At 41.7% G+C, this 25,981-nt stretch overlaps 1 protein-coding gene across 1 annotated transcript in view; it reads left to right on the forward strand.

Moving 5' to 3' along the window:
* Positions 1 to 18,345, forward strand: part of CCDC180 (coiled-coil domain containing 180) — a 36,780-nt gene extending 18,435 nt beyond the window's left edge. The window contains exons 21-38 of the mRNA XM_090022420.1: positions 2,043 to 2,223; positions 3,070 to 3,216; positions 3,538 to 3,682; positions 4,099 to 4,215; positions 4,688 to 4,786; positions 5,517 to 5,603; positions 6,535 to 6,725; positions 7,451 to 7,521; positions 8,150 to 8,294; positions 9,010 to 9,084; positions 10,297 to 10,363; positions 11,691 to 11,832; positions 12,359 to 12,519; positions 13,509 to 13,646; positions 14,417 to 14,528; positions 15,022 to 15,127; positions 15,623 to 15,761; positions 17,966 to 18,345. Coding sequence (XP_089878546.1) covers positions 2,043 to 2,223; positions 3,070 to 3,216; positions 3,538 to 3,682; positions 4,099 to 4,215; positions 4,688 to 4,786; positions 5,517 to 5,603; positions 6,535 to 6,725; positions 7,451 to 7,521; positions 8,150 to 8,294; positions 9,010 to 9,084; positions 10,297 to 10,363; positions 11,691 to 11,832; positions 12,359 to 12,519; positions 13,509 to 13,646; positions 14,417 to 14,528; positions 15,022 to 15,127; positions 15,623 to 15,761; positions 17,966 to 18,097 — 2,255 coding nt within the window. The 3' untranslated portion in view covers positions 18,098 to 18,345. The remainder of the gene's footprint in view (positions 1 to 2,042; positions 2,224 to 3,069; positions 3,217 to 3,537; positions 3,683 to 4,098; positions 4,216 to 4,687; positions 4,787 to 5,516; positions 5,604 to 6,534; positions 6,726 to 7,450; positions 7,522 to 8,149; positions 8,295 to 9,009; positions 9,085 to 10,296; positions 10,364 to 11,690; positions 11,833 to 12,358; positions 12,520 to 13,508; positions 13,647 to 14,416; positions 14,529 to 15,021; positions 15,128 to 15,622; positions 15,762 to 17,965) is intronic.
* The last annotated feature ends 7,636 nt before the right edge of the window (positions 18,346 to 25,981 follow it).

A 25,981-nucleotide genomic window follows, 5' to 3' on the forward strand; every position in this document is an offset into this window, starting at 1 on the left:
ATCAATGAGTTGGAAGGGACCTAGACAGATCATCAAGTCCAACCCCCTGCCATGGGCAGGAATGACACTGGGGATGGGAGGGGTCATAAGACCCCAGCCAGGTGTCTATCCAGTCTCCTCTTGAAGATTTCCAGGGAAGGTGAGAGCACCACATCTCTGGGAAGCCCATTCCAGGCTCTGGCCACCCTTACAGTGAAGTAGTTCTTCTTAATATCTAACCTAAACCTATCCTCCTTCAGCTTGTGGCCATTGTTCCTGGTGACTCCAAGGGGGGCCCTGGTGAACAGACTTTCCCCGAGTCCCTGCTGCTGGCCCCTGATTAGGTTGTAGGCAGCCACAAGATCCCCCCAACTAAATGTTAGTTGCTTGCATGCTATTTTTTAAAAAACACTTTTTGTCCCTCACATCTGTTTTTTACTAGAATTCACAGAAAAGAGATTCATCAGTGGCCCTGGGATTGATTGTTAAAGATGCAAAGCATCCACAGCTTCCCTTAAAGTGTGATGCTGCGGCTAGTAAAGCGAGCAAAACGCTGGCTTGCATCCATAGATGCTTCTCAAGCAGATCCCAGGACGTCACTTCCCTGCTGCACTCGGCCTTGGTGAGGCCGCAGCTGGTGTACTGCATCCAGTTTTGGGCTCTGCAATTCAAAAAGAATGTGGAGAAGCTTGAGAGAGTCCAGAGGAGAGCCACGCGCAGGATCAGAGGTCAGGAAAACAGACCTTATGATGAGAGGCTGAGAGCCATGGGGCTATTCAGCCTGGAAAAGCGCAGGCTCAGGGGTGATCTGGTGGCCACCTATAAGCTTATCAGGGGTGCTTATCAGGATCCGGGGGAACAACTGTTCACCAGAGCCCCCAAGGGATGACAAGATCGAATGGTCACAAACTCCACTGTGACCCAGTTCAGGCTGGACGTAAGGAAGAACTTCTTCACTGTCCGAGCCCCCAAGGTTTGGAACAGACTCCCACCTGAGGCGGTTCAAGCGCCCAATTTGAACACCTTCAAAACACATTTGGATGCTTGTCTTGCTGGGATCCGATGATCCCTGCTGACTTCCTGACCCTGGGGCAGGGGGCTGGACTCAATGATCCTCCGGGGTCCCTTCCAGCCCAAGTGTCTATGAAATCTATTAAATAAAGTGAGTGGGAGTTGTGGTGCCTGACAGCCTTGAAAATCAGTTAGCCAGGGTTTGACGTTACAGAAAAAGATTTTAGAAACCCTCATGAGAAAGAAGGGACAAGTGCTAGAGGCGAAGTGCTAAGGGTTGGTTTGGACACGTGAAGAGGAGTGAGGGGCTTAAAACACCACTGAGGTTGGAGCTGACTGGAAAACGGAATTTCTGCCCCACAGAAAGTTTCAGTTTTTTAGAAATGCTTTAATCCTGCTTCAGAACAGAGTTAAAGCCTTGGAATTTTCACAGGACAGAAGTTCTAAAAAATTCTCCTTTGGGAAAAGTGAAACAGAATTTTTGGCTTGCCAAAACAAGGACTTTCCCAGTAGCTCAGCCACCATCAGCTTATGTCACTGTCTGCCTCTCTGGCAGCTTCCCTGCTTCCACACTGCCTGACTGTTTTTTTAGGCATAACACCAGGGAGCCAGATGGGGAATCAGTGTTTTTCATCTATATTGATGAAAGTGCATTTCACCTCCAAAAATCATTTAGAAGGAAATGTCCTGAGGAGCTCTACTGAGGTGGCAAGACTGGGCAATGGGAAGGGGAACAGATATATCAACAGGATTGAGAAGGGAGAGAAGGGAAAGAACTTGGAAGTGAAAAGGAGTTTTACAGTTTCAGAGGTGTCAGAGATGTTCAGAAATGGGAGGAAGGTCAAAGACACAGAGACCTCTTTGTGACTTATCTGTCTTAATGTCATGCCCATTAAGTGCTCATCTGACATTTTTCACTTTTGCTTTCTCCTACAAACTTGCAAGGTTGCACACCCCCAGCCATATTCTCTTGAGCATAGTGGCTAGTAGTTGAGGTAAGCCTTAATAACCAGGACATAATGGCCATATTAAAGCATTTCCTTTCCTTTCAGCGGAGCTGGCACATCACCGAGATCGTCTGGAAAGTCACTGCACAGCATTGATGGAAGCTCTGAACAAAGAGAAAAGTGAGTTTCTGAAAATCCGAGAGCATCAAAGTGACATCAGCAAGGAGTTTCGTGCATTGATACAGGACATGGAGTCCATCTTCCTCGCTGCCTCTAATGCTGAAAAGTAAGTGTGTCATGAGTTTGCTATCATGGAGTTTTTCTCTCCACTTGGCTTACATTCTGGGTCTGCCTGATCCCAGGTTTCCTGAACAGCAGCACAGATTCCTGACACTGGGTTAGTCTGAGGAATTTATTGTACTATGTAATCATCACCTGGCATTTCATGTAACTGAGGTATAAACATTCAGCCCAAGAGGATTGTTTTTATCCCTGCTCCACTTTCAGCACTTTTCTCATCACAGAATATTTGGAAGGTCTCTCCCATATTACTCTGCATACCTTTGAGTGAAAGTCATTGTAGAAAAGAAAATCCTTAGTTATTGGAGTTAGTTTCCGTTCCCTCTCATAGTGCATTGTAATACCTACAAACCCCAAGTACAGTTGAGTAAGTTATTTTAGGCACTACTAGGCAAAACGGAAGTTAATATCCAAAAGGTAACAGCTTTTATACCATACTCGTTAATATATGCTACCTGATAAACTGTTGGGCAAAAGTAAAGGACCTCATTGTGGTTTTGTTAAATCTCCTTGTTAAAAAATTAAAGTCAAGGTAAATTTATTATAATTTAAGATTAAATTAAAATGGTTTCACTATCCTGGTAAATAGCTAGATAGGATACAACGATACCCGTTCCTTTAGTAGTATCAACTGGTTGTGAATAACATGTACTGTATGTACAGTTAGCCAATGGTTTGGCTGCTTTATGCACCAAAGAATGTATAATGGAGAGGAATCTAAGATGCATCGTCATTACATTCTCATTTTTCATTTTACTTTATAAACCAGCAGCCTTTGAACCAGAACATCTGTTCCATAGATTTCCCTGTAAAAAGCTGTCTTTTCTATTAGGTTGATTTCTCTAAGCAACATTCTGCATTCAGAGATGCGTAATCATGTGGAAGTTATCCAGATTTCCCTCCGGAGTTACCGGAACTACTTGGAGGAAGCTTTGAGAAAATTACGAGATTCAAATATGGACTTCCTTAAGTCTTGCAGGTATCGGGTGACCTGGGGTATGTTGGTCATCTTTCTCTAAATAACTTTATCCCTGTAAATCAGCTGCATATACCTCAATTTCTCTCTCCCTATCGCCTTACAAGAATTAAATTTGATAATTTATTGCCAAGTCAGTACAATAAAATTAAAGTATGTCCTTTAAAAATGTAGACATGCTGTTGTTATAGTAATATTTTAATCCCTGGAATAGATACGTAACAGTTAAGATTATAAAATTATAACTATTCAGTTAAAAATATTTTGGGGCAGTGGAAGAACCCAAGTCAATTTGTGTGTTTGTTTCCTGCCTGCTGTGTTTAGATTATTTTCAGAGGGAGGTAACTTTTCTTCAGAAGAGGTAGAGCTTTTTTGCAAGCGTCTAGAGCAAGAAACTGCACGCATTGACTTTGTTGAAGGAATAATTATGGGGGATATGGAGAAGATGGAGTCAAACTACCTAGAACAGGTATGTAGGTCTAGTATTCAGATTAACTGTTGCAGCTAAAATAACCTTTCTTATCTCCCCTGTTTCTAGATTTGGGTTGAGAGCCTGTCTTTATTAATGTGTTCATGACCCTTTAGCGATGGGAAGCATTATAGAAGTGCTAAGTGTTATCTTAGACCAAGACATTCATGAATAAATTACTCCAGCCACAAGTGTGGGAAAGAGTGCTGCCAGACTGGCAGGCACAAAATATACTGTAAGCATAAACTAAAACTATACATGCATTGGCATGAGCAGATTCAGCATAAAGTAATTTAAGATTCACACATGCAGATTCCGCACATTCATGTATTTCACAGTAGCTATTGCTATTAAAGGTTAGAATAGGTTTAATTTGTACTTTTTGAGTTTCATGATTTTTGCCATTTGCGTCCTAGGCTAATGAAGTTATTGGCAAGTTTGAATCAAAGTTCCATTATCTTGCTGTGGATCGACTCTTCATGGATAAAATCCAGCGATTCCTGACAAATCTACAGGTGAAAATCAAATCAGAGGTAAGAAGAAAACTATCAAAACTTTTTATTTTGTTACATCTTAATCATTATATAAAGCACTTTCCATCTCTGACTTCTGGCTGGGTTTGAAGAGGTTTACACACTGATGGAACAGAGAGCGCAGTGGCTTTTTTCTCTTTATTTAAGAACTATATATCCTTGCCAGTCTTGAAAATATCAAAACCTTAGTTATATGATGCAACTCTAACCACACATATGTGAATAAACCAGACATCTGCTCAGTATAGGCTATGAAAAATACTGCTGCTGCTGTAAATCAATTAATTCATTCCCCATTTTAGGAACCTCTGATTTAGTGTTTTTACTCTTTGAAAATACGCATTATTCCCTCCATGAGGATCTGAAACCTGTGTCTCCTCATGACTGAAGAAATACTCGGATGCTTGTGTGTACATTTCCATTTTCACCAGTGTCACATGAATTTAAACTTCATTAACATCTTCTGCTGTAGGTAGCGAACTCCAATTTGCAGGCACAGACATTAAACTCCTATTTGGAGAAGTTTCTCATGAAAATAGATGCTTGTGCTCATCCTACTGCAGATAAAGAAGTAAGTTCCAAAGAGACATCGTGAATTTGACTCACTGTACACATTTGTAGAGGTCTGGACCCATCCACCACTGTTCATTGTGGTCCAATGGACATGCGCTATGCTGGACTGTAGGTTTTTGGTATGTCACCAAACCAGGAAAGGACAGAAGTGTGCACACATTAACATGGATTGTCTTTTAAATTAAAACAATGCTAGGGATTGTAAGTAAGGCTTTTTGAGAATCATGAATTTTGGTAACTAGGCTGGAAGTTAGGTAGGTAATCCCAGTCCACTCCCTTTACATTCTCAGGGAGTCTCAAGTCTGACTCCTGTCTAAAAAAAAGAATATTCTTGCAACATCATAATGGATAACCATTCCCAGAGTTCATGGTATAGCCAGTTAATGTGCAAGAAGCTTATTTGGGGAATTCAAATATTGATCACCAGCAAGTATGTAGACTGTAGAGGCTTTATCCAGGCTACTCTCTGGCAGTCTTTAAAGCCAAGCTATGACCCTTTGCATTTAATAGTCATTGGCTGAAATGAGGGGAGAGCAGTACCCTGTCAGTCACTTTTGAAAAAAACAAAAATGTGTTTCTGTAGATAGTGACTTTGTCTCTGGATTTCTGTGTGAGGGTGAGAGAGCAGATTAGAAATGCTAAATGAATGTAATAGATAATTAGCATTTACCAAACTCACTATTTTATGTAACAAAATACCTTCCACGTTATCCTTTCTTGGTAATTAGGTTGTTACTGCAGAAGAGCTGTTTGACTTCGCCAAAGTGGTGATGAAAGAGATGAAAAAAAGGAGCAAATACCTTGATTGTCTAGTGGTAAATACAGTCATCTCCTACTATATTTTAGTGTAATATTAGCTAGCCTCTCTGTGTTTTATTTAACCTTTAGGTGAATGTTATGACACAAGTGCACAGTATTTTGATTATCCCCATATTTAAAAAGGCTTTTCTTAGCCTATTATTTTGAATTTTCAAGTAAAGAATCAATATGCTTCCAAATTCTCACAAGCTGCCCAAGAGGTGGCTATAGAGAGCCTAATCCTGCAAAGCATTGAGCATTCTCAGCTACCAGTGAGGCTAGCAGAAGTTGAGGCTGCTGCATACCATCCTAGAGGTGCTCACTTCTTTGCAGGAGCTGGTCCTTCATGGATGATACTGAAGGGTGGGAGGTGTTTTAAAAAGAAGAGTTTCATTGGATAGTGGTTTTAGCATCAGAGGATTCATTTTACTTATTAATTGGATTGTCTTCCCCACAGAGTGGTTTTATTTTATAATCAAGAGGAGTGATACCCAAATATTTTGGCTCAACAGACCACTTGCAACCCTCAACATTTCTTATGCACCTACACGTACCCTTATCATCAAACCTGAAAATACTGTACAGGCAGGTGGGGCCCAGTGTGATCTTCAGGCAAACTGTGGAGTACTTTCCATGGTCTTATGGACTGCCTCTGAGCTATGGACCTTGGTTTGGGATCACTAATGCAAAGTTAATTGTTGATTTAAGACCGTCTATTTGGATATTGCTTGTTTTGTTTCTAGTAATACTTGTTAGCTCTCATAGCTGCAGAATGAGAGTAACTGATTTTAATTGTTACATATTTAAGATGGCCTTTCTTCCAACCCATGCATGGGACAGTGTGCACAGTGGCTAGAAATATATTTGAGAAACGAATGCCTGTATGAAATAACTGCATACCCATCTGTTAATTACATTCAGTAGGATTTTCTTCTCTTCCACCTCCAGGTTCCCACTTTAGTTCTGCCAGAGATTGTCATACAAGGCTCTCTCACTGCAGCAGTTCGAACAGAGAGTCTCAGAGAGGAAAACAAAGTGATGGTTATGGGGATAGAGAATACTCCACTGTTGAATCCAAGCCGAATGGGAAAACCAGCAGTTGATGATGTAGCAGTAAGCGTCATCAAAAATTTACTCCAGTGAGTGAACGTTATTCCATTCATTTCCATGTCTAAAGTTGTTATTCCCTCAACTTATGTATTTAATATTTTGCTCATTGCAATTGCATCTTATTTTCATGAGGTTCCCAGGACAATTGTGCAAAGATATTCCATATATTTGTTATTTTTACTCTTGTAGAATAAAATGGTCCCACTGAATTTAAATCATCCAGTTCATCTTTGTGCCAGTGCAAGATTGAAACATACATGAGCAGTATTTTATCTAGTGTTTTGTCCAGTCTAGTTTTAAAAATCCCGACCAGTGGGACTTTTGCTTCATTTAGAGAGAACTGTTTCACAACCTAAAATATCTCCCTGTCTTGCTGTTAGTAGTAAAATTGCAGTAGTGCAGCTACAATATTGTAAAAACAGATATTAATCAGCTACTAATTTTTTACTTCTATTTGGATGAAAGGGTGATTAAATGCTACATAAAGGTATAAGAAAATGGATATAGTAAGGAGCAAGAAGATTATAGCCGACATATAAGCAGAAGCCCAAATCATTTTCAATAGCATGTTTGAGTGTGCAGTTGTTCTTGTAGAAACTCCTAATTTCCAATTTGACCCGATGGGTTAAATAGTCTCTATACAAGTTTTATGCTTACACATGACCCTATCTTGGAGATAAATCTTCAGTCAGACCTTGGCAGAGATAGAGAACTGGGATTTTAGCAGCCATATAGCTCTTTCTTTCTGTTTCAGAATTCAGCAACCCAAAAAATCCATAGAACTGCGGCATGAGAGAGATGAACTCACACAGTCAAAATCAATTGGTATGCAAGCAGCTCTTGTATGACTGACGTTCTTTTCTTTTGTACTGATAGAGAGGGAGAGAGAGAAGAGACTACTTGGCAACTCTTAACATGCGGCTGTGAGCAGACGTAAAGAGACTTCCATAAAGCTGCAAGCCACTTTTCTCTCCTGCCTCCTGTATACATGTTAACTGACTACTTGTGCACCTGTGTGCCCAGCCTTCTTTGGGGATATGGTGTGCTGGCAAATACAGTGGGGATGAATATGTGATAGCTGTTGTTAGCTCTCGAGTGCAGTCTTGAGACCTGGAGAAATCCTGACCTGCTGTTTATGAAAAGCAAAGAGGCTTGAGTCTACGTAGGCTGAACCACCAGTTAAACAGTAACCTGGAGAGGGAGAGATTCACTTCTTTTACCCACAGTAGTGATAGCAGAGTCCTTCCCATGGACCTTGCTGGAGCAGCCTACGTACATCCCAAGAGACAAGCTCTTGAATTTCTGGGTGTTTAATCTAGTTCTCAAACCTTTTGAGGTTCTCTCTTCACTTGAGGCATTCAGTACTCAGCACAGAAATCAGAACATGCTATATAATTGTACAGGGGGGGCTTAATATTGATTTTATAGAATTTCTTCCTTTTTCCATATAAAGCAACTCATCTATCCACCACAACACAGAAGGAGTCAGGGTTAAACATGGTAAATGAAAATATCCAGACCTATCCATCTTTCCTTGCTGCTCCTGTTGCACCCAAGAAGTCTGTCTCTGTGAACAAAAAGCTCTCTGATTCAGCAAGGTAAGGCCCATGGGAGGAGAAATCCCATTTTCCTCCTGTATCTTCTTCTTTCTGCTTGTTTAACATTGCTTAGCTCTCTGTCCCTTTACATATTCCACCTACTATTGGTGTGAGCCCAGCTGTACCCATCATTTGGAAAATCTTTTCTATGTATTTCTGCCTTTTCCTCTTATTTCAGATCTCATCGGTTTTCTTCCCTTACCTTTGTCTGTAAATTTCCCCCTCCCTCTCCTGCTGTATGTTCTCTGAAGTGTGTTGGGATACAGGCTGCTGTTATACAAAATAGGGATGTGGATATAATAAACAATTACAAAGAGTACAGTCTTCAAAATGTATGTGGGGGTGTAAATTAAGCTTTCTGTCTTTTAATTTTCATGTTGGTGTTTAAACAAGATGTTCTCTTTTAGATACTCATCTGGGCTCACAGTCAAATTAAATGGACATTAGCATAATTAGGTACAAATTTGATCACCTAAAAACAGGTAAAAAGGGAAAGTTTTGTGGAACAATATAGAAAAAGAATCTTGATTGCTACTCCTACCAGATGATAATTTTCATGTAGTATTAATTTTGGATCTGAAAATATTGCCACTGTGTTTTTAATGTGATAAAGTCCACCTGACTGTATATTACAACTAATTAAATGTGGGAAAAACTAACCTTTTTCAAAAGTGTGAATATTTTTGAATGCATCAGAAAATACTTGCTTCCTCAGCATACACAGATACAGCAGACCAACTCGAACTGATAAGAAGTTCCAGATCTTTGGAGAGAAACTTCAAGACCCTGAGTAAGTTTGCTTAGTATTTCCAAAAGTATCATAGTTTCATAGTTTGTAGGGTCAGAAGGGACCCAAGCAGATCATCAAGTCCAACACCCTCCCGTGGCAGGAAAGAGCACTGGGGTCAAACGACCCCGGCAAGGTGTACATCTAGCCTCCTCTTAAAGACCCCCAGGGTAGGAGCCAGCACCACTTCACTTGGAAGTTGGTTCCAGATCCTAGCCGCCCTGACCGTGAAGTAGTGCCTCCTGACATCTAGCCTGAATCTACCCTCTGCCAGCTTGTGACAGTTATTTCTTGTCGCTCCTGGTAGTGCTCAGGGGAACAGGGACTCCCCCAGTGCCTGCTGGTCCCCTCTGACTAGTTTGTAACAGGCCACAAGATCCCCCTCAGCCTTCTCTTGTGGAGGCTGAACAGGTTCAGGTCCCGTAGCCTCTCCTCGTAGGGCCTGCCCTGCTGCTCCCTGACCATGCGAGTGGCCTCCTCTGGGCCCTCTCCAGGTTGTCCACATCCCTCCTGAAGTGTGGCGCCCAGAACTGGACGCAGTACTCCAGCTGCGGCCTGACCAGTGCCGCACAGAGGGGGAGGATCACCTCCCTGGCCCTGCTCGAGATGCATCTGTGGATGCACGACAAGGTGGGGTTGGCCTTCCTAACTGCCTCCCCACACTGCCGGCCCATGTTCATCCTGAAGTCAGTGATGACTCCAGGATCCTTTTCTGCCTCTGCTCTGACGAGAAGGGAGTTCCCCAGCCTGTAGGTATCATTCTAAAATACATCAGCTTAGGTAAGCCATGATAATGATGGACTGTGACGTTTAGGTAATTGGGGTCTTGGTATTACACCATACTTTCAAATACAGTGTGCGTCTTCACTTGTTTTCCTTTCCGTTTCCTGTCAGTAGGCACCTGAGCCAGGCTCTGATATTTTGGGCTTCCTTAAGCAATAAGATTTATGATCTTAAGCACAGGATGGAAGGGGTCGCCTTTTTTAATATACTGAATATGAATTTTTCCTCTAACTGTGACCCATTTTATGAGCACATTATTGTTATGCTCTTCTTGCAGTATTTATATTTTGGTTTACTTAACATGTAAGGGGAATATATTAAAATAATGAAAAATAAAATATATTTTAAAAGATAGTATGGATTATACTAGATGGATACTAGATATTCCTAGTATAATACATTTTGAATTGTCCCTGTTTTTCTTGTTTTCAGTCATTTTAAAGGGATTCTCACGGATATTCTTTGGAAGGCTAATGACACTTTGCTGTATCTTGCTGAGGTAAGAAAGCATCTTTTGCAGACTTTCTGCTATGGTGGCTCTCCAATTTTTGTTTTTTACTTATTGCTTTGGATATAAACAGTAATTTTCCCTTCTGTAGCAGTTCATCCAATGATAGAATAATAATACTTATGCCACTGAAGTTAAACTGTTAATATCACAGAATCATAGAAAATGAGGGTTGGAAGGGACCTCAGGAGGTCACATCTAGTCCAACCCCCTGCTCAAAGCAGGACTACTCACTACTAGATCATTCCAGCCAGGGCTTTGTGGTGGAGTTTTAAAAACCTCCAAAGATAGAGATTCCACCATCTCTCTAGGTAACCCATTCCAGTGCTTTCCCACCCTGCTAGTGAGAAAGTTTTCCCTAATATCTAACCTAAACCTCCCTTGCTGCAACTTGAGCCCCATTGCTCCTTGTTTTGTCATCAGCTACCACTGAGAACAGTCCAGCTCCATCCTCTTTGGAACCCCCCTGCAGGTAATTGAAGGCTGCTGTTAAATCCCCCTCAGTCTTCTCTTCTGCAAACTAAATCAGCCCAGTTCCCTCAGCCTCTCCTCAGAAATCGTGTGCCCCAGCCCCCAAAGCATTTTTGTTGCCCTCCGCTGGACATCCTTTCTGTAGTGGGGGGCTCACAACTAGACACGGTACTCCAGATGTGGCCTCACCAGTGCAGAATTGAGAGGAATAATTACTTCCCTCAAACTGCTGGCAATGCTCCTACTAAAAACATACTGAGCTGCATTAGCCTTCCTATCCCAGTAAGGCAGCATAGCAGGAAAGGATGAACACACACATCTCTACTATAGTAATGGAAAAGAAAAGACTCCAGGGTACGTAACTTGAATGAAATTAGTTATAGCAGGTTCTGGAAGCAGCATCAGAGTCTGAAACACTGTAAGAGAAAAAATTAGTTATAATAGGATCTGAAAGCAGTGTCAGAGTCTGAGATGGTGTAAGTGAAAATGTCTTGCTTCTAGCTTCTAGTTGCTGTCCTCTTTATTATAAATACGCTGCAATTACTTTAACATTCAGGATCACACTTCATAGGCCAGTGAGTTCAGGGACAGCAATCTCAATAGCAAGGTGTTGCTACTAGTTGTAACACAAAGATTCTCCTCTAATACCTTGTAATTTTACTACACACAATATTTTCCTCTCAGTGGCAGCTACAGGCTCAACATAAAATCTCTGATAAGGGCCAGGGAGAAGGGGAAGAAGGTGGCACAGAAAGAAGAAAAAACTCTGAAGTTCCTCTCTACTAATATGTTCAGGGAAGGGAATCTTTGATTGGATGTTTGGGGGTTATTTTTTTACTTTCCAAAGGAGTTCTACCGAAAAGATAAGCATCAAATTACCAGGCCTGACTATCTGCAAGAAACATTTGAGCAGTGTGCAGAAGTGCTGGGGCAGAAGCTCCTATCTTATCAAGCCCAGACTGATGACTACTACAATTCCTGCCTCAGAGGTAAATTCCTAGAGCAAATACTTTATGTTCCTTTTATTTAGTAGGAAATGACAATTGGAACATTCAGAGGTCTAGAGTCACCTTATTTCAGTCTTAGTCCAGTGATAATGGAAAAAGGAATCAGAATGGCCCTCATACAATGTTAAGGTCTCGTTATACCACTGCATTGTTATATCTTGCTTTCAAACTGTGCAACTCATGAGAACTTGCTTCTGCTTTCATTTCAGTCAGTGCAAAACTCTAAATTGATTTCAATCAGACCAGAACTGAGTACCATAATGACCTGTAATTTGGATGATATCAGATGCTAAAATGTCATCTGCAGAAGCAATTAGGTGGCAGACCTGTACAGATGTTTGGGAACTGTATGTTTCTTAAAGCACTGAGGTCTGGACTAGGAAGCAGAAAGGGTGTGAAAAAGATTGTGTGAACAAAGCATCCAGTCATTTTGACACTTATACTGTGTATACTTTTGATGATTTCTGGTTCTTTGACATGAACCTGTGCATGCCTCCCTTTCCAAAAGAGTTCCGAGATCAGCTGAAGTTGTTTGAAGAACAGCTCCCTCACGTTTCCCATCTGGCTATTGACAGCCTTTTAGAGGAACATGAAGAGCAGCTCAGACGCTCCATGGATCAGATTCGGCACCTCTACAGAAAACAAACAGAGGCATGGGACAATGCAAAGGTATGGTTTATGGGCATCTTGGAATTCTTTATCCATAAATATGCCACACATATCAAAAAGCATTTTTGTATCGTTCTTTAACCAGCTTAACCTGCACTGAGCAATTTCCACAGCAACATGTGGTAGAAAATCTAGTATGTGCTTGGCTGAGGAAGACTTTTGTACAAGCTGATGACAGGGATGGTCAAGCATTGGAACAGGCTTCCTGGAGAAGTAGAGGTTGGACAGACACTTGGCCGGGCTGTTTCAGTCAGGGCTGAACCTGCCTTGAGCAGGGGGCTGGGTTAGATGACCTTGTGAAGTCCCTTCCAGCCCTACTTTCCTAGATTCTAAGCTCCCAGAAAGTTAATGATTTTAATTAAATGTTTCTGCCTATCTTGTGGCTCATGTTCAGCACACATGGCTTGTATTCGTTATCCCAGAACCCGTGAGCAATCTGACTTTTCATTTGTCAAAGCAAAGAAGGGAGCAAAAAGGTGAGCACTTACAGTTACTTTTGACAGGAAAGGGAAAGACTTGAATTTTCCTCCTTTGAATCGAAGGCTGCTATCTGCAGTGGGCTTTGTGCCAAATCCTGCAAAATGGGACAGATCCTTTAGGGAGTAAATGAACACCTTACATGAAAAGATTGATAGCACATGGTTTATGCCAATATTAGGGAATCAACATATGAGATTAAAGCCATTCAAAAAAGAGAGCTAACGCCACTGACAGGTAAGTGGTAAAAACATGGCTGCTTGGTCATCCTGGTCATCTCTAGCTTGGTCATCTCTGGTGCTTGTGTTGTAAATAGGATCAGGGAATATCTTCCTCTGTAGTTCCTTATAGGATAGGCCTGTACTGCACTGCAAGGTTTCTTTGCAGCTAGTTAACAGAGATAATCTTCACTCTTTTTAGTGGCTTCAGTTTAAAACAGTTGTATTATTTGTCTCGTTCTCTGTGACCCAGTTGGGTGTCCTTGACCAAATTGCTATCTTGTTTGATTGAAGATTGTGAACAAGAATAAATTGCGTCCAGCTCTTGGGCACCCAGACAACTTGTCCCGGTTGAAGACTTTATGTGAAGATGAGGAAAAAAGACACAAGGACCAAGTTGATGGGATTCATGTCAATACCCAGAAACTGCAAGTATGAGTGACACACTAAAATGTGGCTTGTTAGAACCCAACGGATTTCTCACTGACGACTAAAATTGGGGGCCCGGATGTTTTTTAAAAATTAAAGTGAACTGAAAAAGCACTTTTTGGTTTTAGCAGTCCTATCACAGAAAATAGCTTTTGACTCATAATTCTGTACTATGACCCCTAGACCTTACACCTTTTTTAAGTGTGAATAAATAGAGGTTTGCCATACAATTAACACATCCATTGTTCTCAGGGAATATTATTCCCAGTGCAAACTGAGAGAAGGAATGGGCCAGCTTTTCTCTGTTTCCTTTATGATAACAGCTTTAACTGACGTGCTCAAATTGGCCGTTGTAGTCACTGTATATGTGAGTGGAATACTGGTGACACCCCTTGGTTAGCTTTTTAAATTGCAGCTGGTGGGTGTGTGTTTTTCTCTGTGGATATCTCCACTAGCATAAATAATTGAAGCTTTGCCCTGTAGTATAAAACATGAAATTGCATCCTAATTTAAAAATACTCTGAAGGAAGGTGTTCCTCTAAAGTCCTGAAAGAGCATTAAAAACAAAAGGCTTTCACTGAAGGTTCAATGGAGTCACGCTCCAGATTCTTATTTATTGTTACCCTTTTGACTCGAGCAGCTAGCTATTTCAGGGCCTGGTATTTTATTCCAGTTATGAAGAGAAGTTGGTAGTTAAACCAGGTATTTTTTAAGACAGTCCTTTTTTTTTATAAGAGTAAACAAAGTCATGAATGATCCTTGCATTCCCACAGGCCTGCGCTACAGCGTGTGCCCAGAAATTTGTTTCTGCACTAGCTTCCCTCACAGAGAGGATGCTTCTGGAATTTGATGAGTGTATCACTGTTGATGAGGTACAGGAAGCAAGTAAGTCACTTGATGGGTACACCTGCCACATGCCATTGCCAGCAAAAAGACAGCAAGGTGTGTGTCGTCCAGAGTCTCAAATGCTACAAGGGCTGGTGCAGCCTCTTGCATAAATCCAGAGCAATCGCTAGCTGCTCTAAGTACACCAATCTCCTAGTACTCTGTGTAGCCCCAAGTAGCCATAACTATCCCTCTAGCACATCCCCTACTCTGGGACTTAACTGGGGACAAGAATTGTCCCCTGTGCATGTGTAGCATTTCAGTTCTAGCAGATCACATGGCAGTTCAGGCCAATACTAACACAATTTTAGGCCTGACTGAAGAGATATCTGTGTGCTCTGTTAGGAAAGAAGACCTTTAAAATCTGACATCCTTCAAACAAAAGGAATTGGCATGTTCTTGCAATGCTTCTCCTGAAAAATATAACCTCCAGCTGCATCTAGTTACTTTGAAGCAATGATATGAGGCTGATGTTTTCTTCGCTCTGTCACAGGACCTGAAACCCCAAAAGAGAAGATTTCCACTTTAATCCGTCGTAAACAAGCAGGACTTCCCTTAGAAATCCATGAATCTAAGCTGTTGGCTGAACGTAAAAGCAGGTAACATTAGAATATACTGAACTCTTCTACACTTCCAGGCTCAAGCACCATCCTCAGAATTTTCTGCTGTGCTGAGGCAGGAGAGCAGTCTTTGGAGAATTGTTTGGTGAAGCCAAAGAGCTGGTGCAAAGTTATTACTACTAATGGTAGATTCCAGCAGTCGGTGTTGGAAATTATCCTAGTCTGCCAGACATGCTTGCCCATTCTGAGACAAAAACTACCTGGTTTTGATTATATGATCAAGTATTACATAATAGATGTGCACATAACGAAACATAGAGACATTTTTATTTCAGTGTAAAGTAATTGAACTCTTTCCTCCTTGGATGAGACTACAAACGAACATTAATTTAGTATGGATCCTGCTGTGAAGATTTTATTAGTTGATTCTAAATTCTGTCTCTCAGTATCACTAACACTAAAACAGTGTGCTTTCTTTTGCCTTACCCACTTCTGCAAGAAAAGTAAAAGGAAAATTATGCTTGTGTTTTTAAGGACCTGGCCAGAAATACCAGCAACAGTGCTCACAGATGCTCCAGATTATGTTCTTTGCAGAGAAACTGCCTCTGTGACAACAGCCAAAACCACATTGGGTCACCTGTCAGCAGCAGAAGCACGAGATGCCGCTTATATGGTTGGTGTTAAGTGGAAATGCAGTTCCTGGGGGCTACCTCTTAATGGAAGAGTGTTTATCTGCACAGAAAGTCAGTGCTCACTGCAAGTCTTTGGATAGAACAAGGACAAAGCAGAAATCCCCTTTCCTTTCCATTTCCCTAGGACAGTGACAAAAATGGAAGGCGCTGGAGTGATTTCTGTTGAGTGCTCCGTCATTGAGGCAAAAGTCATCCATCCATCCAAAGTCCTGAGTCATTTCAAATTTTTCTTTCCAGATTTTTCAGGTTCATGTCTCTTCACTTGGGCCAGTAAGAGAATGAACACATTTTAATTTCAGATTTTTCTGTCATCTGATTGACAATGGGCCTAACTCAGCACCTAGGATAAGGTGCTTTGTTACAGTCTCCTGGAAACCCATGGTGCTGGTCCAGTTCTCTAAGTGGCCCTGCCCCAAGTGAACTGAGTTTATTTCAACTAGATTCAGCATTCATTTTGTAGGGCAGGTGGCATCTTTAGAGTTTATCTAGTTCAGAGGCATGACTTTTCGTAGGCAACAACCTACTTTGTCAGATATTATTATAACATGTGATGAAGTAGGTTATTACCTATGAAAGCTCATGTCTTTCTGAACAAGTTGGTCTCTACCACACCCAGAGGACATAAAAATAATGGTGCAATGAGAGTGTATCCCTAATCTCAACAATTGTACTTCCTGAAATGCCCTGAGGGAGTTGTGGGACAAAGCAAACGCAATACCAGGTCACAGTGAGCCCTGCTGCTCACTATAACCCAGTACCCCAGCCCAGCTGATGGCCTTCCCATGCCTCAGCATCCTGAAAAGCATGGGGTACTGAGCCCTAGGCATGGCTGTACTGCATGGCTGGCAACCAAGGCCTGCCACGCAGCTGGAATTGAGCTCCATGGCAGGGCTACCCTGCTGCATGGTCAATTTAAGGTGTGATGGAAAGCAGCAACAAAAATGTTCCAAGTATTTTGTAGAGCAATTTTGTGGCTGGTTTCTTGCTTTTGTTCCATTAAATCACTGAAGTGGGCAAGTTATGGTACAATTAACAGCTTAATTGCATCCTAAGTGTAATATCTGCTGGGGCTCTTAGGTGCTACCCTGCTCTACTCTCTGCTGACTTCATACTGACATGGTCTACTGCCTCTTGTGTTCATTTTGTGTGTAATTGTAGGCTATATATTACAGCAGATGGCAGCAAGACCATAAATTGTGAGGCAACTGCTGAAGCATTAGGTATCCTCTAGATATACAGAGTTCTGTATCACTCTGTATATCTAGAGGATACTTAGGCAGCTTGGTAGGATTTGATTTTTATCAGTAAATGTCGACTTCGCCTCACAGACTGACAAAAAATATGTCCATCATTAATAATCAAAATTTACAGAAAGGGGATGTGTTGGACTGCAAATCCCAGAAACCCCAGGGGACGGGGAACAAAGGAAACAAATTTCATGCAATCCTGAAAATTTAAATAGATAAAAATCAAAATAAATGCTTAAAAATAAACATTGATATTATCGGTCAACATTATTTTTTTTTTTAAATTGAATTCTGCCAAGCCTACTAATATGTTAGTATTTGCCTTACAACCTGCCTGTTGGGCATGGAGTCTGTTCATGAGAGAGAGATTAGTATTAATCAAAGTTAGATGTACATATGATGCAGTAAATATATATTATAAAATATGCTTTGTTATATACTTGCACATTCAGGAAATCATTTTTCTTCTTTGGAACCAGACGTCCATAGTCAGTAGATCTGGAGATTTTTGTGAAAGCAGAAGGTTTTGTCTGGGTGAGGGACCTTTCAGCAGCTTCATCACATAAATTTGAGCTTGCTTTTATGCCACAGTAGGTTCTAAGACAGTCAGATCTGAAGAGAACCCCTCCCCTAGTCTTTTAGGAGCTTGCTGAGCTGGGATGGAGAGCTTTCATTTTTAACCCAACTGATACTCAAAAGTAAAATTTACATCTTGATGATGCTGTTTCAGTGCCTATTAAAACAAAAAGAAATGGGAGAAGGGCAATGAATAATTCATTGTCTACAGAGCTGCATTGTCAAGCATAGAAAATAAATGGCCTGCACACAATCATCTGCCATGGTGGAGCAGGACACGGGGCTGGGGATTGAAAGGAATGGCACATAAAGGGAATCATATTTGATCTCAACTACTTGTTTCTTTTTTGTTATTTTTACAGAAATACAAGCAGAGGCTCGACAAGGAGTTTGCCTGTATCAAGGAAGAAAGTACAGCCCAACTGATGAAGGCCCAGCACTGGGAAGACTGGTGGAAACAATCTATTCAGAAGATAAAGCAGCTCTATGTATGAAAGCAGAATATCTTCCTATGTATAGATAATTGTTAATAATGTATCAGTGTCTGTTCTACAAATAAAACTTTATACCTCATTAGAGCTAAAGGAGTGATCATACTTAAATTTCTTGGAAAACTTGCTGAATGTCTGTGTGTAGGCCAGAGGGAGAAATTAATATTTGCTGCTTACTTAGTCTCAAGTTCTGTTTTGCTAAATATTGTTCTTTAGTCTCTTTATAATAGCCATTAACTGATAAAGATTGAGAAGAATTTCCCTCCTCAGGCAGCTTATTCCATGACTGTCTTTTGTTGGATTCCTTGTATCTGACTTAGAAGCATCTACTACCAGCCATTGTCAGAGACAGCATTGCATTAGACCAAGAGTGTCAGTGGATTGTGATGTTGGTCTGCAGGCCAGGTGAGTAGTGTGGGGCAAGTCCGTGGGCTGGCTCAGGCCCACATACTGCGCCCCCTCCCTTCAATCTGGCATGGGGGCTGGTCCAGCTCCATGTGGTACATGCTGCGTGCTGCACATATCCTGGACTAGCCCTGTCTGTTGCATGCAGCATACACACCAGATTTGTGATCCAACCCATGGGGCTAGTCTGGCATGTGCTGCATGTAGCATACTGATCCAGTCTCAGACCCTCAGATATCACTAAGGGCCAGATTGTACAGGGCCAGATGCAGCCTTTGGACCATATCTTTGATACACTCGCGTCAGATGAACTAAATGTTTTGTATTCAGGCTAGTAATTCCTATTTGGCTAGTTTATTTGATTTTGAAGCCAGGTTTCCAGCTCTGTAACTACAATCACCTCTAGCACCACAGATGTACATTTGCTACTCTCTAGACTGGTAGCTGATTTCATTGAGAGTATTGATGTTTCTGTTAACAGTTCAGTCACTTAATTCTGATGTTCCCAGAGAATTATTGGATGTGTTCTGTCCTCCATTCTTTCATCCACTCTGAAAACGCCTAAAACATTCCCTAAACCTTGAACCACATTTGCCCTTTCAGCACTTTCTTTTCTCTCTTTCTCTTCAATGAATTTAAGAATATTGAATAATACTGGACTTAAAGGATCAAAAGTAAGAGTGTGTGCCCTTCTGGCTGTTTTCTTAAAAACAGATTTATTTCCTGATCATGAATTCAGTTCTCATTGGAGGATTGTTAAAGATTCTTCCCATCGTTCAATCCCTGAGCTTTGGTAGATTATCCCAAGGACATCATTAACCTATTGACATACTAATTGCTTGAAGTTTGAGAAGTGGGGGTTGAACTGGGGAGAAAAGAGGGTTAATGTTGAGCTGGTTCTTTACTGAAAATGCTATTGATGCTTTTGCTTTATTCTACTCCAAGAGGAAAAGACTAGACGATTCTCAGCTGGTATAAGTGACCGGCAGATCTCTTTTGAAATCAATGGAGCTACATTTGTTTCTACAGTTAAGAATCTGGTCTGATAAGGAGACTCCTGAGATTCAGTTGTTTCTTAATGATTTCCATGTCAGGTGGGCTCAGCTTGCCACTTTTAAAGCTCAGTTTGGTCTCCTTGAGTCACAATGGACTCTTTCCTTGTGTATCATCAATAAAATACATCCTGCAGGTCTCTGTTACCCCAGAGCACTGTCACTTGGCCAAGATATGTGCCTTCATTAACAATGGTGTATATTATTTTTTCCTAATTCTGAAAGCTCTGTTTTTATAACTTTCTTTCATGCTCACAATATAAATACTAGGGAATTTTAGTGACTGTTAGTATAAAGTAAACATGAGTTTTCATCAATGCTTTATATTATGTTCCTTGGGTTTTATGGCTAGGATCCTTTGGGATTTTCCACTCCTAGATCCAAGACTTAGGAGGTTGCCATTGTTAGATACAGCACTTACAGAACTGACGTAGTTGCTATCATTGGCAAATGCTGTTGATTCTCCTATCCTCAGGAGACACTTTTTACATTACACAGAGTATCAAGAGTTTGTTCATATATGTTCAAGTTAACAGATGGCTTCTGAGCTATAGGCCAAAGCTGGTCTAAATGCAACATTTCTGTTTTTAAGGAATGTCAAAGATTCCAATATTTGTTTTCATGCTGACTAGGAAGAAAAACAAAGATCTTTTCCTCTGAAAACATCTTTTCCATATTTTTCTACAAGACAGAATTTATTACATTAATATTTGCTGCTTAGTCTCATGATCTATCCTGCTAATTATTGAAAAATAAGTTTGGGAAAAATACCATTGAGGAATTTTGAAATTACTTGTTAGGATTTTGACATTTCATTTCAAATTTGATTTTACTTTTATTTCATTGTCTTACTTCATGTCATGAATTGCTAATAGCAGGAATGTCCAGGAGTAGAAATGAAATTTAAAAGTTGTTAAAATGGTGCAAAACTTTTTTTTTGTTTTGAATGAAATATTTGTCTCTGGAATTTTCATAGTCAGTCTGTACAAGGTGTATTTCCCAAGCACTTCCATAATATTTAACTTTTTGGTATCCAGTCTTCAGTAGCATTTTTTTCTGGCTTAATACTTAAACAAGTTTTGGTTTGATCTGGATGGAGTTATTTTTGCTAATGTTCCTTGCTAACAATAGTATGCAATAAATTGATTCCTTGGGACAGTTTTTTCAAGAATTAGGATTGCTTGGGTAATAAAATCTGTCTTGGTGAGAGGTTTAGCACAAGAACTAGTATGGTTCAGGTGGGTCTTTTGTGTTGCTTAAAATCTGTGTTGGCCTTCTGTGTAGGAACCGCTTCCTGTTTCCTTCATGAGAGAGAAATTAAGCTTTTGTACAGTGGCTTGTACAGCCATTCTTAGGCTCAGACTAAAAGCAGCCAGGTCCATAAATGTTTGTTTGTAGGAGACGCAGGTGTCCCTTCGAAGGTGTTTTTGATTGCGACTGTAATGACGTCCCTGGGGCTGGCCAGGCACAGCTGGAAGGCAGACTTCTAATTAGGAGGCATCCATGCATGGTTCCCTCACTCGTTCAGGTGGATCCTTGATGCATCTCCCTGCAACAGATTTCTTCTTCCCTGATGTATCCCATCTCACTTGTTTCTCCTTGTCAGGTGGAAGACAGATGGATGGGTTAAAAGTATCATAGAAATGTAAGTACAAACATAAAACTCAGGTCAACAACACTGCTGATTTTTTTTCTTTTTTGGTGAACCTGGACACAGATAAGATTAACACATTCTTTTCCTGACTTTTGTTTGATCCCCAGTTTGTGCAGTATCACTTTCAGTTTGGCTCTGTGTACAGTAGCATGTAAAAATCAGGGACTATGAGCTAAATTTTTGACTGGTGTAAATGGGTGGGGCTCCAGTGACTTCCATACTGTTTCATCAGTTTATTCTAGTAGGGAATTTACCCCCCCTGCTTTTTTATTTCATTTGCATGGAGCACTCTGGAAATGTTAAACACTAGACAGATGCAATGAAGGAAGTAAATCTGAATCACTGCCCTAATAAAAGCCCTGGCGAGTGTACTGCACATGGAACAAGAACTCCATATAGTGTCGAATCTGTGCCAGAACAGAGTTAACTCGGTGTGTTACAAACGATGATGAGAAGCTCTGAATAACCAGAAGCCAAACAGGGGAGCTGAGATGATAAAATCCATGCTTCTGACTCGTGTTTATGATGGAATAATGTTTCCTCATTACACTGCCAAAGCCTAAATATGCTATTACATCTACCAACCATGCCATGGCACACTGGAAGATTTTAAGTGTAGGTCATACAATGGTTTATCTAGCATGGTTTAAACAGAAATAATCTTGCCTTGCAGGGAGGTTGAACTAGATGACTTCTTGAGATCCCTTGTAGCCCCATTTTTCTGTGATTCCAGTTATTTCCCTGTAGGCAGGAGAGCAGAAAGTTTAACTACTTTACATGCATATCTTCCTTAGCTTTTTATATTCATGTAACCTACTATTAATTGGTACTTTCTGGACTGGATGGTGCTAACTGACCAGTAAAATAGCTTCCCACTCTATCAAACCCCTTAACATGTTTTACATAAAGCTGTTTATTAGTGTTCTGGTTTTCTGTGCTTGCATTAGAAGTTTCTGGGATGTTTTCTTCGGACCTTAGCATAAAGATACTGGTTTCACTTTTCTTCATAGCTGTGAATGGGAGGAATTTACCGTGGCAAAAGTTTGGGAGCTGGAGCATAAAAAATCTAGAGCATTGGGCACTGTAATGAGGGAGGCTTGAGAAAGTGGTGGTCTGTAAACTTCACTGCCTCAGGACTAGCTCCCAGAAGCATCGTGCTTCATTCATGACACTTAGGTGTGGTTTCCCTGTGCTCTTAACCTGGGGCTGAGGCATGCATAATCGTTACATCAGACCTCTCCCTTCCTCTTTATACACCCCAACTTCTGTGTACTGGGGGATGAGCTATTGTTCTGGCCCACCCTATCCACTTGCTCTTTGTGTGGGGAAGAGCATACTGAATGCACAGACCCTGCCTTTCCCCCTGCCTAGCATGCCTGGAACCACAATCCAAGCAGGTCTAACAGGTGGGCAGTATACCCCTTTCTAGCTGCTTAGGACCCGCCACAATCTAGCCCTAAAGGAATCTAAAAACTACATACATGCATTCAAGCCCTGTCGCTTTCCCTACGCTTCATCAGTTCCTGTGATTGGTTTCTGCAAATCTTTGCAATCCCACCTCTGCCCTCACCTTGCAGTAACATAATGTTACTAAAAATTTGGATATCAGGCCCTGGATGAATACAGCACTTCCTTCTCCAAGGCTCTCAGCAGCAGCATTTACCAGCATGGCATTAAATTGTGGAACATTTTCAGAACTGTTGCTCCAGAGCTGAGACATCCTGTGCCGAGATTGATCTTGAACTCCATGTTTCACTTTGTCTTGTAACTCTGAACAAACCTTGGCTGCAGAGCAGCAGTATTTAGTGCACAGCTAAGCAGGGAGCCACTGGAAGCAGGAGAGGTGGATCAGAGCACAGCAGAACAGGGCTAATAGCAAATCCTTTTCATACCCAGTTCTGGGCCTGCAGAATATTTAGATAAGAGCCCAGAATCGCCAGACTTGAATCTTTAAAGATGCCGAGCAGCAGAATGCTTTCTTTTTTCTTTCATGGGAATGGGGGACATTTATTGGAGAAAAGTATATTTTAAACAGCTGGTAGATAGATCACAATAAAATGGTGTGCAATGACAACAAAGCTGCTTCGAAATGCTCTTTGCTCCCCAGCTCTTTGCATTAAGTTAAGAGATGGAGGGGAATACCTGTGAATTCATTGTCTCATTTTCCACTTTCTCTTTGGGTAGTGCAGGATGGATCCCTAGCACATTCTTTAGTACTTTGTACAGGTGATATCAAAGTGGTGTTTCAGCAAGAGCTGGTTGCTGAAGGCAGCATACTAGACTGCCAAGCAGGAGAATAGTGCCTGGGACTGTGCAATATATCACCCCCTCCATCTATTAAGGAGTGGCTTTGCCAGTCACTAAAATAAAGGTCTGGCATTCAGGAATACTATCAAGAGACTGATCATCATTACCTGTGCCCAGTCACATGATAGAGGTTTGTTTCACTGCCTAGTGGTTGCTACTATTGTCCCTAAGTGGAGAATCACCTTGTTGCTGACTATTTTGCTGGGACAAAAGGAATGCACAATGTAAGGTGAAAGGCTAATTTATCAGGACTCTAACAGTGGCTAGAGGCCCCTGAACTAGGGAGGCATTGTGATATAATGTGTACGATAGTTCTCACATATTCCATATTGCAAGGCATGTTACCAGTTTGCCTTCCTCTCATCCCTGGGAAGATCTTGGAGAAAATCATCAAAGAGCCCATTCTTGACAAACTGGCTGAAGGCAACTTCTTGAGGGATAGCCAGCATGAGTTTGTTGCAGGTAGGTCTTGCCTGATCAATCTCATTTCCTTCTACGACCAGGTGACCTATCACCTGGACAAGGGAGAAAAGATGGATGTCGTATATCTTGACTTTAAAAAAGCTTTTGATCTGGTATCCTATGATTATCTTATAGAAAAACTGGCCAGTTGTGGCCCCGGCTACATCACAGTCCACTGGCTGGGGAATTGGCTTTGAGGTCAGACCTGGAGAGCGGTAGCTGACGGAAGTCAATCATTATGGTGCGCCGTGACCAGTGGGGTCCCCCAAGGCTCTGTACTCAGACCTATCCTTTTCAACATCTTCATTAACGATGTGGACATTGGTGTCAGAAGCAGGCTGGCCAAGTTCGCTGATGACACCAAACTTTGGGGTAAAGCATCCACACCCAAGGACAGGATGGTGATCCAGGCCAACCTTGACAGGCTTGTAAAATGGGCGGACGAAAACCTGATGTCCTTCAACACCGAAAAATGCAAGGTACTCCAACTTGGGAAGAAAAATCCACAGCATGCTTATAGGCTTGGCAGTGCTATGCTTGCTAGCACCACGGCTGAAAGAGACTTGGGGGTCACGATTGACCACAAGCATCCATAGAGGCTTCTCTAATAAATCCCAGGATGTCGTCCTCCCATTGTACTCAGCCTTGGTGAGGCTGCAGCTGGAGTACTGCATCCAATTCTGGGCTCCACAATTTAAAAGGGATGTGGAGAAGCTTGAGAGAGTGCAGAGGAAAGCCACGTGCAGGATCAGAGGGCAGGAGAACAGGCCCTACGATGAGAGGCTGAGAGCTACAGGGCTCTTCAGCCTGGAAAAGCCCAGGCTCAGGGGGGACCTGGTGGCTGCCTATAAGTATATAAGGGGTGTACATCAGGATCTGGGGGAACACTTGTTCACCAGAGCGCCCCAAGGGATGACAAGGTCAAATCGTCACAAAGCCCATTTCAGGCTGGACATAAAGAAGAACTTCTTTACAGTCCGAGCCCCCAAGACCTTGAACAGACTGCCGCTGGAGGTGGTGCAAGCACCTACTCTGGATTCCTTTAAGAGTCATTTGGATGTTTATCTTGCTGGGATCCCGTGCCCCCAGCTGACTTCCTGCCCCTGGGGCAGGGGGCTGGACTCGATCTTCCAAGGTCCCTTCCAGCCCTAATGTCTATGATATCTGTGAAATCTCATGCATGTATGCTAAGTTCTGTTACAGGCAATTATTGATGCTGGAAACTGGCCAATATACTCAGCATCTCATCTGATATCATTTAGTCAAGTGACTGAACAAGTCTTAACAAGGGGTTAGAGCTTTATATGAACAAGTGACATTTACACGACCTAGGATTAAATTGGAAAGGTTTTCAACCATCAAGCTTCAAGAGAGAAGCTAAGCTGTAGTCAGGAAGAAATGGCTTCCCCCATCATATTACGCAGGGGTAAGTAGCCAGGTCATTGTGGTGATTTCTTAATGCGTCTTGCATAAACCACTGCACAGAGGGAACCCGGACTAGCTGAACCCTGTGGTTGCTGCAGTGCTCTCTTTGGTTTCCTGATTTCAGAAAGATTAAGTATAAGCATGAGATAAAATACACCCCACAGCACTGCGTGCTTCCATGATGAAGTAGCATGACTCTTATTCTGGGATCTCTATATCCAGCTTGAAGACTAGTGCCTTTCTTTGTCCATTGCAGGTTAAGGGCTACTAGGATTGGGAATTTGCCCTTTCCTGCAGAAAAGGGGTGAGATCTGTTCTCATTTTTTCTCTGTTCACCATTCCCATCTGTGTCTGGTGAGTATCAGCTGCCAATCTTACTTACCCAAGTAACTCATTCCCTAAGGGCATGTGTATGCTGCAGTCAAAGGCAGGGCTGCAGCTCCTGTACATGGACCCATTGCAGCTTTAAGCTAGCCGCCAGCTCAGTACAGATAACAATAATAGTTGTGGGAACACAGAGTTCGCAGTGGACTAGGTACATGACTATTCACTCAGCTGCTAGGGTAGATTTTTCAGCACATG

Source organism: Crocodylus siamensis, chromosome 11 (genome assembly GCF_052110815.1).
Source record: "Crocodylus siamensis isolate JL-2025a chromosome 11, ASM5211081v1, whole genome shotgun sequence".
In the NCBI taxonomy this organism is placed as follows: domain Eukaryota; kingdom Metazoa; phylum Chordata; order Crocodylia; family Crocodylidae; genus Crocodylus; species Crocodylus siamensis.